The sequence below is a fragment of the Carcharodon carcharias genome, chromosome 16 (genome assembly GCF_017639515.1).
Source record: "Carcharodon carcharias isolate sCarCar2 chromosome 16, sCarCar2.pri, whole genome shotgun sequence".
NCBI classification, from domain to species: Eukaryota; Metazoa; Chordata; class Chondrichthyes; order Lamniformes; family Lamnidae; genus Carcharodon; species Carcharodon carcharias.
The window spans coordinates 95300692-95318132 of NC_054482.1; the positions used below are offsets into that span (position 1 = coordinate 95300692).

At 40.5% G+C, this 17441-nt stretch overlaps 1 protein-coding gene across 2 annotated transcripts in view; it reads right to left on the reverse strand.

Moving 5' to 3' along the window:
- The window catches only part of LOC121289313 (2-lysophosphatidate phosphatase PLPPR4-like), a 75434-nt gene extending 58283 nt beyond the window's left edge, over window positions 1-17151 (reverse strand). For both annotated transcript variants that reach the window (XM_041208646.1, XM_041208645.1), the window contains exon 1: window positions 17074-17151. In XM_041208646.1, coding sequence (XP_041064580.1) covers window positions 17074-17151 — 78 coding nt within the window. The remainder of the gene's footprint in view (window positions 1-17073) is intronic.
- Between the last annotated feature and the right edge of the window lie 290 nt (window positions 17152-17441).

Here is a 17441-nt window from a genome sequence, read left to right on the forward strand (position 1 = left end):
TTGAAAGAACAGACTGAGCCTATCATTAATGAATCAGAAAGCTCATGGCAGACGCAAAACTGTTAAATAAATAGATATGACATTTTATACAATTTGACAATATATCTAAAAGATATAAATTCATGTGACTTTAGAAATATATTATGTATGTAAAAGATCATATCACTTCTTTTCAATTATTTTAAAATATTTGGGGCAGAAACAGAATATTTCACTTTTAGGTTACAGGGAGCCAAATTAATGTTGTTGAAGTACTCCTGCCATTATAAGTTAATGAATATTCTACACACAACTGAAATACTGCTCTACAGATGTCCCTGATGTCTGCTTTGAATTGGGTCATGACCTATTGTCAAGGACAGTCAAAAATCGCTATTTTCTACAATTATCCCCAGTGATTCAGTGCCTACAAAGAGTGCAATTACTTGATATCTACTTATTCTAACTCATTTTATTTAATTATTTTTGCATATAAAAGGAAGTATGTTTATTCTACAAAGTCCCTTGATTTGGATTGCTGAAGTTTTCTCCGGATCATGCAAATCTGCAGATTAATAACCTGATTGCTTTTGTAAAACACTGATCTCACATTTAATGTCTGATAGCTTTTGTTGTGCGGTATCTTTCAGATAAATTCCCATAACCTGTGTTTCAATTTAGATTTTACTTCTGCCATGTTTCATTATATTATGAACTTTCAGACAAGACTTTTCAAATTTCAGACACAAAACGCAGAATTTTTCACCTTTCCGCCGGAGAAGCAGTCCCCACCGCCATTTTAAGTGGGCAGGCCAATTAAGGCCCGCCCAGTGTGACATCCACCGGGAAGCACCATGCACTTCCTGTGAGGGCTGGGGAAGGGGGAGGGGATTCCTCAAATGCGAGAGTGCGCTCTTTCGCGAATGCTCATGAAAGAGCGCACATTTCCCCGAGGCTAAGTGCTACCTCAGGGAAATCGCTGACAGTTGTGAAAACATTAAAAATAGAGAAAGGAAAAAATCCTTAATGTCTCCCTCATGTGACAATGTCACACGAGATGGGACATGTTCATAAATTTCACTGCAACTTTATTAAACTTTTTAAATCCCGACATGAAACCTCATCCCACTGGTGGATGAGGTTTCATGTTTTTTCTATTCCCCGCTGGGGCTCCTGGCCTGCCCGCCAACCTTAAGGTTGGATGGGAAGGTCCTTTAAATGTTTTAATGATCCTGTCAATGGCCTCAATTGGCCACTGACAGGTCAGCAGGCCCATAGCTGATTTTGCTGCGGGCCCGCCTTCCTGAAAACTTAAATGGGAGCCCCCGACATCATCCCGCATCATGTTACGCATCAACAAGTGGGCCCCACCCCCTGCACACCGATGGCAAAATTCAGCCCAAAGAATCTATTAAAATGGCCATTGTAGGTCATGCGACCCTTGGCATTTTGGGCTCCGGGCAGTGTTGAAGCTCAAGCAAATACCTGATTAAGTATGAACATTCACAGCCAGCCTGGAAATTTACACATCTCTTTGTTTAAGGATGGACCATCAACAACAGAACAATAGCATTTCAGCCGACTCATCTTTCCATTTCAACATGGACAAAAGAAACAGCAAAACTCAATGTGCAAGGGATCCCATCAGCCTGTCATTGTATTACAAAGGGGGCTTCTCATCCAAACTAGGCAGGATGAATTTCAAAATGTCGACCAACAACACAGGATGTGTAACCAACCCCCACCTTGCGTCGGACAAAGGATTTTTGAACTTGTAAAAGTCACATGATAAGCACAGCCATGCCTGTCAGCTTTCAAAACAGCAAAAGCTGCTTGCAAAGAGAGATAAAGTTCCATTAAAGTCCATCAGAAAAGCCATCGAGCCAGCTACAAGTCAAATACGCAGCCAAAGTAATAAACAGCAATATCTTGAAAGTGGGAGGACTCTCCCCAGCCTGTTCCAACTTCAAGTTCGCCTGAGAACCCAACCTCTAGAAATTCAACTACAAGAAGCCTCGCAACTTACTGAGAATTCTTTGCTTACAAAACCTCCATTTCAACTAAAAGCACCAACTCATATAAGAAACACAAAAGACAGACTGAGATAATTATTGTAATCATACTGTTTTTTTCTTCATCTGTATCTAATTTTTGTGTGGGTGATAATGTGTGTGAGGTGAGTAAGTGAAATATAACTTTTTCTTAAAATCTGCAGAGCAAGTGTGGAATAATAAATAACCTTCTTTATTTTTAAACTCACAAAAAGCCTTGCTGGTGGAATTATTTAAATTGAGACAATCACTCAGAGTAAGGAAATACACACACGTCACATGCAATACATATTGATCTGGGACAGTGAGAAAACACATGCATTTTATCCGTGACACTTATTTTAGAATGCTACTGCATCTTTCATTGTTTTAAAATGTAGTTAACATACTGCAAAATTAATGAGCTGACTATTGGAAAGGAAGGGACTGCTACTACATGCTATGAAGTCTAACATTGAGTTTAGCCTATGTTAAACTCCCAGATAACTGCAAGACCATATTCAAAAGCAATGGCACGATTTTAAGGAATCTTCATTATTGTATGATTGTTAATGCATGTTACAGATCATTCCTATATAATGCATGCATTGTCGTTTGTCACCATCTTCAATGGCAAATGCACCTCTTTCCCACTTAAGTTAAGATTATAATTGGGTGCCTTCACTCCTGACCTGAAAATTTTCAGGTGCAACTACTGAATAAAATCCCAAGAATGGATAATTTGTGAAGCCAGCATCAGCCCCCTTCAAATCTGAAAATTAAAAATATGTATTGCCATTGTGCAACTGGGGTATTTTAAATTTGAGGATGTAACTTTCATATATTCAAAGCATTTTAATGTGTCCATTAGATGCTCCAATTAAATCTGTAAAATATATAAAGGTTTATGGCCCTTGTTTAAAATGTACAATTCTTTTACTATACTTATTATGCAGCAAACATTTAACTTTGACTGATGTTACAGTTAGTCTTTTATTGCCACCAAATTAAATTTCCTCTTAGAGAATATCAAGAAGCTGTATAACGTAATCCTCACATTCAGCTTATCGTGTTAGCCATATTACACAGCAGCACTTATTTAGATGTAAATATAAATAATCTGAATAACTGAATGAACTGTGTGTTGATATGGTTAGATGAAGTGGAAAAAGACTTGCACTTATATAGGATGTCCCAAAGAAACTTACAGCCAATGAAGTGTAGTCACCGTTCTAATGTAGGCAAGTCAGCAGCCAATTTACACAGAGCAATCTCCCAAAAACAGCAATCGGATAATGATCAGATATTCTATTTTTTCTGTGATGTTGACTGAGGGATAAATACTGACAAGGGCACTAGGGCTAACTCCCCTGCTCTTTTACAAAATAGTACCATGAGAGGGCAGACATCTCATCTGAAAGACAGTCTCTTAACAGTGCAGTACTGCCTCACTTTCAGTCTAGATTCTTGTACTCAAGTCCTGGAGTGCGACTTGAACCCACCACCTTCTGACTCAGAGTGCAAGCAACTGAGCCACAGCTGATATCCAGGTAGGGTGGGAGAAGGCTCCTGTGGATCAATTGAGGCAAACCATAGAACCAAAGAAAAGTTACAGCACAGAAGGAGGCCATTCAGCCCATCTTGTCCATGCCAGACCGAGGACACCCAGGTGCCCTTTCTAATCCCACCTTCCTGCACCCGGCCCATAGCCCTGCAGTTTATAGCACTTCAGGTGCAGATCCAGGTACTTTTTAAAAGAGTTTAAAGTTTCTGCCTCTACCACCAACTTGGGCAGTGAATTCCAGACACCCACTACCCTCTGCGTAAAAAAGTTCTTCCTCATGTCCCCCCTACACCTTCTGCCACTTATCTTGAATCTATGTCTCCTGGTTCTAGAATTCTCCGCCAAGGGAAACAATTTTATCCTGTCCACTCTATCTATTCCCTTCATAATTTTGTACACGTCAAGTCACCTCTCAGCTTTCTTTGTTCTAAGGAAAATAACCCCAACCTATCCAATCTCCCCTCGTAGCTACACTTTTCTAACTCTGGCAACATTCTTGTAAACCTCCTCTGCATCCTCTCCAGAGCTATTACGTCCTTCCTGTAATGTGGTGACCAGAACTGCACACAATACTCCAGCTGTAGCCTAACCAGTGTTTTATACAGTTCCAACATTATATCCTTACTTTTATATTCTATACCTCTGCCAACAAAGTAGAGTATTCCATATGCCTTCTTTACAACCTTGTCTACTTGAGCTGCTGCCTTTAGAGACCTGTGTACTTGTACGCCAAGATCTCTCACTTCATCTACCCCTCTTAGTAAATTCCCATTTATTTTGTAATCCCTGTAATTGTTTGCCCTCCCTAAATGTATGACTTCACACTTCTCTATGTTAAAATCCATCTGCCACTTTACCGCCCGCACCACCAACACATCTATATCGTTTTGGAGATTATGGCTATCCTCTACACTATCCACTACTCAGCCAAACTTTGTGTCATCTGCAAGTTTCCTAATCGTGCCCCCCATGTTCACATCCAAATCGTTAATATATAACACAAACAGCAAGGGTCCCAACACCAAGCCCTGTGGAACACCACTTGAGACAACTTTCCATTCGCAAGGGCATCCAATGACCATTACCCTTTGTTTCATGTTACAAAGCCAACCTTTTATCCAGTTTGCCACATTACCCTAATTACAATGGGCTTTTACTTTCCTGATTAATCTGCCATGTGGAAAATTGTCAAATGCCTTGCTAAAATCCATGTACACAACATCCACTGCACTACCTTCATCAACCCTTCTTGTCACTTCCTCAAAGAATTCAATCAAATTTGTGAGGCAAGACCTTCCTTTAACAAATCCATGTTGACCTTCCCTGACTAGTCCATGCCTTTCCACATGACAGTTAATCCTATCTCTCAGGATTGATTCTACTAATTTGCTCACCACTGATGTAAGACTAACTGGCCTATAATTGTTTGGCATTTCCTTTGATCCCTTTTTAAACAATGGAACTACTTTTGCATTTCTCCAGTCCTCCGGTACCTCCCCTGTATCTAGTGAAGATTGGAAAATCATCCTCAGAGCGTCTGCTATCTACTCCCTGACTTCTTTCAGCAGCCTCAGAAACAATCCATCTGGCCCTGGTGACTTATCAACTTTCAAAGATTTCAACCCTTTGAGTACTTCCTCTCTCTTTATGACTTTCCTGTCCAATATCTCGCAGTGTTTCTCCTGGACTACTATATCTACATCCTCCCTTTCCTTTGTAAACATGGAGACAAAATCTTCATTCAAAACCCTTCCCACAGCCTCTGCATCTACACACAAGTTTCCATCTTCATCTCTGATAGGTCCCACTTTTTCCTTAACTAACTTTTTAGCATTAATGTATTGATAGAACATCTTTCGGTTATCTTTAACTTTACTTGCTAATCTTTTTTTGATGCCCTCTCTTTGATTTCCTTATTTCCTTTTTTACTTCATCCCTGCACTTCCTATATTTGTCTAGGCTATCTGCAGATCTTAGTTCTTTGTGCCTATTGTACACTTTCTTTTTCTGTTTGATCTTCCCCTGTATTCCTCTAGACAACCAGGGGGGTCTAGATTTGGCAGTACCACTCTTATTTTTGTAGGGAACGTGTCTACTTTGCACAATTAGGATCTTGCTTTTTAGTGCTTCCCACTGGTTTTCCACTGTTTAATCCTCCAGCAGTGCTGTCCAGTCCACCTCAGCCAAGTCCCTTCTCATTTCTGCAAAATTTGCCTTCTCCCAGTTCAAGACTTTTACTCCTGCCTTATCTTTGTCCTTATCCATGGTAATGCTAAATCTAACTGAATTGTGATCACTGTCCACGATATGGTCGCCAACAGTCACTTCACCCACTTGCCCTTCTTCATTCCCCAATACTAGGTCTAGAATTGCATCTCCTCTTGTTGGGTTTGTCACTAATTGGTTGAAAAAATTTTCCTGGACACACTGCATGAACTTTCCTCCCTCAGTGCCCCTTATATTGTTTGAATCCCAGTCGATATTAGGATAGTTGAAGTCTCCGACTATTATTGCCCTCTTGTTCTTACAATCAGAAATTTGCCTACATATTTGTTCTTCTATTGTCCTTTCATTATTTGGGGGTCTGTAGTGTACTGCCAGTAGTGTGACTGCCTCTTTTTATTTCTAAGCTCAATCCATAAAGCCTCGTTTGTTGACCCATTTAGTATATCATCCCTTCTCACAAATGGAATTGATTCTGTAGTCATTAGTGCTACCCCCCTCCTTTTTTATCTCCTATTCTATCGTGTCTGAAGACTGTACAACCAGGGATATTAATTTGCCAGTTTTGTCCCTCCTTTAGCCAGGTATCCATTATAGCAATGACATCCTGCTGCCACGTGTCTACCTGTGCCCTTAACTCATCTACCTTGTTTGTAATGCTCCTTGCATTGAAGTAAAAACAGTTTAACCCCAGTTTAAACAACCTGTGAATATATTGTAAATTCTATGTAAATCTCCAAATTAAATTAATTATCCACTTAAGTCAAAATTAACAATGCTGCATTCATGGATCAGCTGCTTTCTGTTGTTTGGCCTTCTAACAGTGTAAATGAGAGCAATGCAGATTGCTCACCAAGTGCTGCAACTCAGAACCCAGAACAAAGATAGATCACACCATTAGGCAAATGATGCATAGACATATCTGGAGACTGGGAGGAAAAGAATGGTAAAGGAGAACATAAATGAATAGCGTTAAGAGACCAGGATATATATTTTCTTTAAAGAGATGGAGGAAGTGACTTGTACAGACTGGAATGTAAGGAAGGCTGGTGTGACTAAAAAAGAATCAGCTGAAAAATGGCAACCATAGGGTGCATGTATGTTCATAGGGACGGTTGATGTTGATTGATAGAAAATATAACTTTGTGAATTTAAGGTAATAACCTGATGGTGCATAGTGTTGACTTACAAATAGAAAAAAGGAAATTGCCTGGCATGCAGACTTTTATGTTTAGTTTTTTATACCCTACTTGAAATTTGGCCTCAATACAGAAGCTATAAGATTTTCTTGAACCAGCAAGTAACATGTGTCCTAACATCTCTTCGGCCAATTAATGTCCACTTAAGGACCTCATTCCATCACCGCTGGTATTCAACCAGCGGTGGGCAGGCAATCGCCTGAAGAAGCCCACAGTAGTCCCTCGTTGTCAAACACTTAGTGCCTGATCGAGGGACCCGGCATTAGGAAATGAGGGAACCCACTGGGAGCCACTCCCTGCCCTTTCTGTCAAACCCCTTGCCCTCCCAAGCCCCAGCCAGTGAGCCCCTCTCCAATGCTCCTACTGAACCTCATCTGTCACGTAGAATAAATTCCGTTCTTCATCACTAATCCATGGTACAATACCACTTCTAGTTTTATGATATAGTTTAATATTTCTGGCTTAAATGAATCTGCTGTCCATTTGAAAATTTAGTGACCACAGAACATCAGCCTATGAATACCTTTAAAATAGTAAGTTATTTTCCTCTACAGTTCTATCTCAATGTGACAAATGATCTTCCCTGTTACTGGAAGATTCTATCAAGGATAACAGAAGCTAGTGTGATTCTAGGCAACAACACATCTTGTGTAGTCCATGACCTCAACTCAACTTCCATGTCTTAATTCTTTGTAACATTATTTAGAGTGAGCTATTCTATGAATATTAGATTAAACTTTGTGCAATATGTTTTAAAATTGTTTATGAAGATTGACAAGAAAGGAACTATTTGTTTAATAATTAAAATAAGAACAGCTGGCACAAGCCAACATAAAAGTGCTCTCTAGAACTTTCTTTTTCAAGCTTACTTTTAATTATTGACTTTTGTTCATGAATTGCTGCATTTAGATTAATACAAGGCACTGCGCAGGAGCAGAGGGGAGCACACGTTTATGTTGTGAATTCACTGGGCAGAATTACATGGTCCCCTGCTGATGGGTTTTCTGTAAAATTCCCTGGGTGGCCTTCATCGAGCAGTGCAGGAAGTGCCATGAGACCCTGAGACTTATGGGCGACATTCAGAGGGGTTACACACAGGAAAATTGTTCTGCCCCAGATTTCGCTGAAGCTTGTCAGAAGGCATACAGAACTAGAGATGTGTGGGTTTCGATTTCATTTTAGAAAGTTGTGGGGTGATCTAACTGATGTGTTTACAATGATTAAGCGATTTGATAGGTAGATACAGAGAAACACTTTCACTGTGTGGGAGAGTCCAGAACAAGACTGCATAATCGTAAAATTAGAGGTGGACCATTTAGGTGTGAAATCAGGTAGTACTTTTTCACACAAAGCATAGTGAAAATTTGGAACTCATGCTGCCAAAAGCCTGTGGATGCTTGCTTCATTAAAATGCTCAAGACTGAGAATAGATAGACCTTCTTTTGGGCAAGGGTATCACAGGACATGGAGCAATGGTGTGCAAATGAAGCTGAGGTACAGGTTAGCCATTGAAAATGCAGAATATGTTTGAGGTCCTGTCCAAGCTACAGCTACAAAAGGCACTACTGCTTGTAATTTGTGGTAAGAATTAAAAAACCAGGATACAAGGTTTGGCATGGTGATCTAAATTTTAAACAAATTTTGTCTTTAATCTCCAAGTGAAATGTAAGAACCTATACACAAAAGATGTTCAAACCAGTTAACACTTTGGAGTGTGCTAAGGATTTGTTATACCACAGATTTAGGCCGACATCTACCATAGACAGCTGACAGATGTCAGTTATATTTCTGGCTCCTAGTCAGGGAACAATGAAACATTGCATACAAATATAGAAAATGCTGGAAAAACTCAGCAGCTCTGACAGCACCTATTGGACTCAAAACATCAACTCTGTTTCTCTCTCCACAGTTGCTGTCAGACCTGTTGAGTTTTTCCAGCATTTTCTGTGTTTGTTTCAGATTTCCAGCATCCGCAGTACATTACTTTTATCTTAATGAAACATTGCATGCTTGCTTCAACGTTCAGACTTCCACTCAAATTAAATGCTAACCGAAGGATAACTTTCCATCCTGTTGGTTCTTTGCTAACTTTAAAATCATTCAAAATGAACATTTAAGAGTTCTCAAATGAGCAGTGAATATTTTAGGCTTGTACTAGCACATGTGCCCGGTGCCAGGGTTAAGGACATCTCCTCAGGGCTGGAGAGGGACTTGGAGTGGGAGGTGAGGGATCCAGTTCTCAGCTGGTACCAATGATATTGATAAGACTAGAAAGAAGGTTCTGCTGAAAGAATTTGAAAAAGCAGAACCTTCAAGGTAATAATCTCAGTATTACTACCTGAGCCACGGGCAAACTGGCATAGGGTAAATAAAGTCAAGGAGTTAAATGCTTGGCTCAAAGATTGGTGTGGGAGGAATGGGTTTCAGTTCATGGGGCACTGGTGCCAGTACTGGGGTAGAAGGAAACTGTTCCGGTGGGATGGGCTTCACTTGAACCATGCTGCGACCAGTGTCCTGGCAAATCGAATAACCAGGGCTGCAGAGAGGGCTTTAACAAAATGGGGGGGGAGAAGGTTCTGGGGAAGGTTATGCAGGCTAACAAAGCAAAAGGATATGGCAGCATTGCAGGGTGGCTATTTAGGTATTGATACCCAGAGTGTGACAGGAAGGGACAGAGTGCACAAACATAAAAAAAAGCAGCAAATAGGGTCAAAGGGGAAAAAATAGTAAAAAGTCAAAATTAATGGCACTTTACTTAAATGCACATAGTATTCAGAACAAAATAAATGAATTAACGGCGTAAATAGAGGTTAATGGGATGATCTTATAGCCATTACAGAGACATGGTTACAAGGAGATCAAAGCTGGGAACTAAATATGCAGGGGTGTGTGACTTTTTGAAAAGACAGGCAGGAAGGAAAGGGTGGTGGGGTAACTTTGTTAATATGAGATGGAATAAGTACAATAGCAAGAAAGGATCTTGGATTGGAAGATGTAGAATCCATATGGGTGGAGGTAAGAAATAACAAGGGGAAGAGGACACAGGTGGGAGTAGTCTACAGGCCCCCAAACAGTAGTTATACTGTAGGGGAGAAAATAAAACAGGACATAATGAGGGCATGTAAAAAGGCAGTAAATTAATTATGAATCACTTTAATCTTCATGTAGATTGGGAAAATCAAATTGGCAGAGGTAACCATGAGCAAGAATTCATAGAATGTATTCGGACAGTTTCTTAGGACAATGTGTTGTGGATACAACCAAGGATCAGGCTGTTTTAGATCTGGTAATGTGTAATGACGCAGGTTTAATAAACAATCTCAGAGTAAAAGATCCCCTAGGAAACATACCATAACATGGTAAAATTTAGTATTCAGTTTGAGAGTGAGAAACATGGGTCGGGAACAACTGTGCTAAACTTAAAATAAAGGTAATTACAAAGGAATGAAGGCAGATTTGGCTGGAGTGGACTGGGAAAGGCGTTCAGCAGAAAAGATGGTTGATGAACAATGGTAGACATTTAAGAAAATAGTTCATGACTCACAACAACTATGTATCCCAGTGAAGAATAAGGATTCTAGGAAGGGGATAAACCAAGCATGGTTAACCGAGGGCATTAAGGAAAGTGTCAAATTGAAAGAAAAGAACATACAATGTGGCAAAGTTTAGTGGTAAACCAGAGGATTGGGGAAGTTTTAAAAACCAACAAAAGATGACCAAAAAAAATAAAGAGGGAGAAAATAAACTTTGAGGGTAAACTTGCAAGTAACATAAAAATGGATAGTAAGAGGTTCTTTAAATATATAAAAAGGCAGAGAGAGGTCAAAGTGAACACAGGCCCCTTAAAGAATGAGGCTGGGGAGATAATATTGGGGAACCAGGAAATGGCAGAGGAGCTGAATAAATACTTTGCATCAGTCTTCATGGTAGAAGACATGAATAGCATTCCAAAAATACTAAATAATCAAGGGGCAAAAGTGGGAGAGGAATTATCACTGGAGAAAAGTACTAGGGAAACTAATAGGGCTAAAGGCTGATAAGTGCCCTGGACCTGATGGATATTAAATGAAGTAGCTACACAAATAGTGGATGTACTGGTAGCAATCTTCTAAGATTCTGGAAAAGTCCCAGAAAATTAGAAAACTGCCAATGTAACACCCTTATTGAAAAAGGGAGGGAGACAAAAAACAGGTAACTATAGGCCAGTTAGCTTAACATTTGTCATTGGGAAAATGTTAGAGTCTATTATAAAGGATGTAATAGCAGAGCATTTAGAAATGCATAATATAATCAGGCAGAGTCAACATGGCTTCATGAAGGGGAAATCATGACAAATTTATTAGAATTCTTTGAGGAGATAACAAGCAGGACAGATAAAGGGGAACCAGTAGATGTAATATATTTGGATTTCCAAAAGGCGTTCGATAAGGTACTGCACATAAAGCTACTTAAGATAAGAGCCCATGGTGTTTGGGGTACTATATAAGCATGGATAGAGGACTGGCTAACTAATAGAAGACAGGATGTTATAAGGGGGGCATTTTCAGGATGGCCACCTGTAACTAGTGGAATGCCACAGGGATCAGTGCTGGGGTCACAATTATTAACAATATACATTAATGACTTAGATGAGCGAAGTGAATGTACTATCGGCAAGTTTGTGGATGACACAAAAATAGGTGGGAAGGCAAGTAGTGAGGATGACACAAAGAGTCTACAGAGGGGTATAGACAAGTTAAGTGAATGGAGAAAAACTTAACAGATGGAATATAATGTGGGAAAATGTGAGGTCATGCATTTTAGCAGGAAGAATAGAGGAGTTGGATATTATTTAAATGGAGAAAGACCACAGAAAGCTGCAGCACAGAGGGATTTGGGAGTCCTTGTGCATGAATCCCAAAAAGCTAACATACAAGTTCAGCAGATAATAGGGAAGGCAAATGGAATGTTGGCCTTTATTTTAAAGGGAATAGAATATAAATATTGGGAAATCTTGCTAAAACTATACAAGGCACTAGTTAGACCACACCTAGAATACTGTGAACAGTTTTGTTCCTCTTATCTAAGGAAAGATATACTGGCATTGGAAGCAGTCCAGAGAAGGTTCACTAGGTTGATCCTGGGTAAGGTGGGATTTTCTTATGAGGAGAGGTTGAGTAGGTTGGGTCTGTACTCATTGGAGTTTAGAAGAATGAGAGATGACCTTATTGAAACATTTAAGATTCTTAGGGGGCTTGTCAGGGTAGATGCTGAGAGGTTGTTTCCACTTGTGGGAGAGCCTAGGATTAGAGGGCATAATCTAAATATAAAGGGTCACCCATTTAAGACAGAGATGAGGAGGAATTTCTTCTCTCAATCTGTGGAATTCTTTACCGCAGATGGCTGTAGAGGCTGGGTCGTTAATTATACTCAAGGCTGAGATAGACAGATTTTTAATCAGTAAGGGAATCAAAGGTTATGGGGAAAAGGCAGGAAAGTGGAGTTGAGGATTATCAGATCAGCCATGTTCTCATTGAAAGGTGGATTAAACTTGATGGGCCAAATGGCCTACTTCTGCTCCTACATCTTATCAACCTTTATACTGCAGCAGATGCAGTGGTATAAGATTACCTCCTAGAAGTGGTCTCACACCTGAGTGAAAGTGGTTTCAGGGTGTGCACCAACATACAAGTGGCAAAATAATTCAGAGGATCTCTCAGAGGCTGCCACACACAGGTTTCAGCTTCCAAAAGTGTTATATAACTCAAAGCACACTTCAGTTGATTTGACACTCAAGCGCACCACAAAGTTTATGATAATAAGATTCAACTATGGTTTGCATCAATACAAATTCTGTATTTATAACAGTAGTTGCTTTTAAAAAAGATATATTATAATAATTCATGACATATATGGTTCTTATAGGATTGTTTTGTTACTGTTATTGAGGTCAGGGTAGTGAAAAATCTGTCTCTAAGGAGCAGCTTAACAGTGTACTTATAGCAAACCATAGCTATTGGTCTGAGACAGTTCAGTATCTAGCTTAGAAGAATTGCATTCATATTGACTGCTCCTAATCATAACCAGATGATCATTTGCAATGGCTTCTCTTCCTGCTTTTGTTACCACTGGACTCGACTATTCCAATGCGCTCCTGGCTGGTCTTCCACATTCTATCTTCCGTAAACTTGAGGTCATCCAAAACTCTGCTGTCTGCATCTTAACTCGCAGCAAGTCCCATTCCCCTATCACATTGGCTCCCAATCAAGCAACAGTTTGACTGAAAAATTCTCACCCTTGTTTTCAAATCCCTCCATGGCTTTGCCCTTCACCAACCCCAACCCAGCACCCCCATTTCTGTAACCTTCTGCAGCTCCACAACCCACTGAGATATGTGTGCTCCTCTAATTCTGACCTCTTGTGCATTCCTAATTATAATCACTCTACCACTGGTGGCTGTGCCTTCAGCTGTAAGACCATAAGACGTAGAAGCAGAAGTAAGCCATTCAACCCATCGAGTCTGCTCCGCCATTCAATGAGATCATGGCTGATCTGATAATCCTCAAGTCCTCTTTCCTGCCTTTCCCCATAACACTTGCTTCCCTTACTGATTAAAAATCTTCTGGAAAAACTCAGCAGGTATGACAGCATTTGTGGCAAGAAAGACAGAGTTAACGTTTCAAATCCATATGACTTCTTCAGAGCCATATTCATTTCAGAGTCATATGGACTCGAAACATTAACTCTGTCTTTCTCTTCACAGATGCTGTCAGACCTCCTGAGTTTTTCCAGCATTTTTTGTTTTTGTTTCAGTTTTCCAGCATCTGCAGTATTTTACCTTTATCTGATTAAAAGTCTGTTTATCTCCACCTTGAATATACTTAACAACCCAGCTTCTACAGCCCTCTGTGGTAAAGAATTCCACAGATTGACTACCCTCTAAAAGAAGAAAATCCTCCTCATCTCTGCTTTAAATGGGTGACCCCTTACTATGAGATTATGCCCTCTGGACCTAGAGTCTCGTCTGGGCCCCAAGCTCTGGAATACCCTCCCTACACCTCTCCACCTTGCTTTCTTCCTTTAAGACACACCTTAAAACCTTCCTTTTTGACCAAGCTTTTGGTCACCTGACCTAACATCTTCTTGTGTAGCTCGGTATCATACTTTGTTTTATAATGCTCCCGTGAAATGCCTTGGGGTGTTTCATTATGTTAAAGGTGCTATATAAAAATAAGTTGTCGTTGCTTACTGTTTAGCAGCAACGATAGTAGTCTTGTTCAGGAGAGAGCTATGCACTGGCTTATACAGGTAAAAATGTGGAAAGAGCTCACTCCCAACAGTCTCAAATGTAAATACTTATAAAAGGGGAGGGAAAGGTCTGAGCACATTAAACATAATTGTGTCAGGGAGACTGTGTGTTTGTGTGCGCCCGTGTTTGTGTGAGCAGTTTGTAAAAGCATATTTGACACTTCAATGGATTTACATTCCATGTGGTATTAAACTGAAGCAGAATGAGACCACCTCAAGGGATGGAATCTCCCTTCAAGCCAACAAATGATTCTCAGTTATTATGAGTGTGCTGATGGGAGAATAGCCTATTTTCTCAATACACATATGTGGCTGCACATATTGCATTGGAAGCCCAATGAGTTGCCAAACATGCCTTGCGCGTGGGAGCCAGGTTTTGCAATCTCACTGTCTCAAATACATTCAAACAGAGCCAGCAGAGTGACGCAATCAAGGTCCACCAATGGCCATCATTTCCCAGAAAATGGTTTTTTTCCAAAGATGTCACATCCACAACTGTAAAAGCAACTACTCATTTTGGGAGATGCACCATGGAATTTCATTTCCATCACCAGCCGGTAAGATCCTTGCCTGCACCAGGCTCTGCCTACAGTCAATGGAGAAAATCCTCCCAGAAACTCAAGACAGATTTTGGCTTGCTTGTGCAACATCCAACTTGATTTTCTCAGCTTGTCAAATATAGGAAAAGTGAAGAGTATCAGAGCCCTCCAATGGGTCTCAAATTTAACATTGGTGCAAAGTTGAAATTGCTTCTAACCATCACTAAACATGCAGTGTAAGTGTCCGCTAGGGGTAAACTGAAAGTGTCTGGAAATAAAATGACTGAAAGAGTCTGAGGTACTTTATATGCAATAGCAAAGAATTAGTTTGGTTCATGCTATACTGTACAATTGAAAGTGAAATAATACAATACCAAACATTTAAAGAAGGTATTAATGTTGTTAATTTGGAACTGAAGACTAATCTCCAAATTTCAGCAAATAGTATTATTAAGAAATAACACCACTGGAGACATGTCTAGGAATAGAATAGAAAAACGAAAGACTAACTCAGCACTTGTACAAAAATATCCTAGTGAGAGCAAAAATGTCTTTGTCCTATCTCTGTCAGGGACTAATCTACAATTGCTCTGCAATGGGAAGGTATCATAAGCTGAGCTGCACAAAGAAGGCATGAGCTTCTGCTGCTAGCCTGTTGTTTTAATAGATGCCAAAAGATGAGCATATTCTTCTAACTGGCATGGGATAGTTATAGTGCTCCTGTTCAGCATGTGGGATCCTTGGATCTCACCACACAGGAGCACTAACAAGCACTCACTGCATCTTTTGCATGGATGGTCCAGATATTGGTGGAGTGGCACATCACATGGTGTGTGCTGTGAATTAGATTTTTTTCCTCACATTGTATGAATTTTGCACCTTAAATTGCTGAAAATTCAAATTAATAACAGTTCAGAGAGGTCAATGGGGTATCTGGGACTTCCTCACCATCAGGTCCACTTCCTTGACCAATTAAATTTAAGGATAAAGAGTGAAATTGACCAAACAGCTGAGAAGGAAATGGGATGAATTAGGTCAAGCTTGATGTAATAAGTGAAATAAAGTGAGGGAAAGAAAGAAAGTGAATTAATATAGAACAATAAAGAGATAGAAAGAGACATTTTTAAATGCCCAATATTAAAAAAAGTCTAGGAATAATTTACTACCTGCTAGGATTATACTCTAGTTTCAATTGTTCCTTTTTGGGCCTTGAAGTTTGAGTAGAATGGCAGGACCATAAGTCACATCATCAGCAGAGTTCTTATGACATGGAGTAAATAGCTTTGGCAAGATTCATTCGTACCAAGGTGTAAATCCAAGCAATTGCATGACATGCCAACAGGGAGGCTCACAGTAAAATGGTAGTTGTGCTGGTTGTACAAGGCTAATGGTGGAGGAAGGTAAATCACCCGGCACTCTGTAGTGAATCTGATCTTATGTGCAAATTGTTGTACTTTTTAAGGCACCAATAATGCCAGGCGCTGTGGACTCCCCATTACTCTTCCAGCTATTTCTAGGCCATTATGGCTTCATCATGTAGACTTGCAAGTTGCTAATTCTGCCCCATTCTATTATTCACAATATGAAATACAGGCAATTTGTTCAAAGCTTCCCTTAACACCCACAATGATCCTATGGATTTGCTGTGCCTTCTCTACAGAAGGATTTTGAAGGGCGGCTTACTTTATTCTCCTTTGCAGCATGACATTCAATGGTGAAAATATTTTTTGAAAAATGCTATCCATGAAGGCTCTATTCCAGTGTCTGTGAATTTTTAAAAAGAGAAATAGCGCTTTGATATGCTGCACTACTTAATCATTCAACGTGCAAATTGTAATCCTGCCTTGTGCATGCACATTTTTCACAATTTTTATTCATGAATCAAATAATTGTATAATTTTTCTTAACAACTGGAAAGGGAGTGCTGGAAATATTGCGCCAGATGTACCTTTTCCCGGAGGCTCGACCACTTTGGATCGATGCATGCTCGATGAATACACTTTCAGCTGCCGTCGACGTGATTCCCATGCACGATTGTCTAATGGTAGGAAATAAATGGGGGGAGAAACGCGGGATGTTTCGGAGACGAAGAACCCCCTTCTGCTCCCCCCTGGAAAACATCTATCCTCGAATTGACACGGGCTGGGAATTCCACTATTTGGAAGTTCCACTGGTGGTAATCTTGGCATCGATGACTAAGGGGGTCTTACCTGCGGCTGCCAGCGACTGCACACCCGGCGTGGTCCACTTACCTCCACGAAGTAAAAGCAAGGCAGCAGCGTAACGCTGTCTTTCGTGAGCCTCCCTTTCTGCCTCTCCTTCGAGGACATGTCGGATCTTCAGCCCTTGCCCACACCAGCCGCCGATTGGTACAATCGGTTGGGGTCCAAGTTCTGCTCTCGTCTGCAAGAACGTCGCCGGAGCTTCACATTCCCAAGCGTTGGCCGTGGCTCGATAAAACCATCCCCCCCAACCACCACCACCACTACCCCCACCCCCAGCCAGTCACCCACCCACCCCCTTGCGAACCCCCGGTATGATCAGGCTGTGCAGGAAGAGGGGCAGAGATAAAGCAGCGCAGTCAAAGAGGCTTGTCCGCACATAGCCACATTTCAATTAC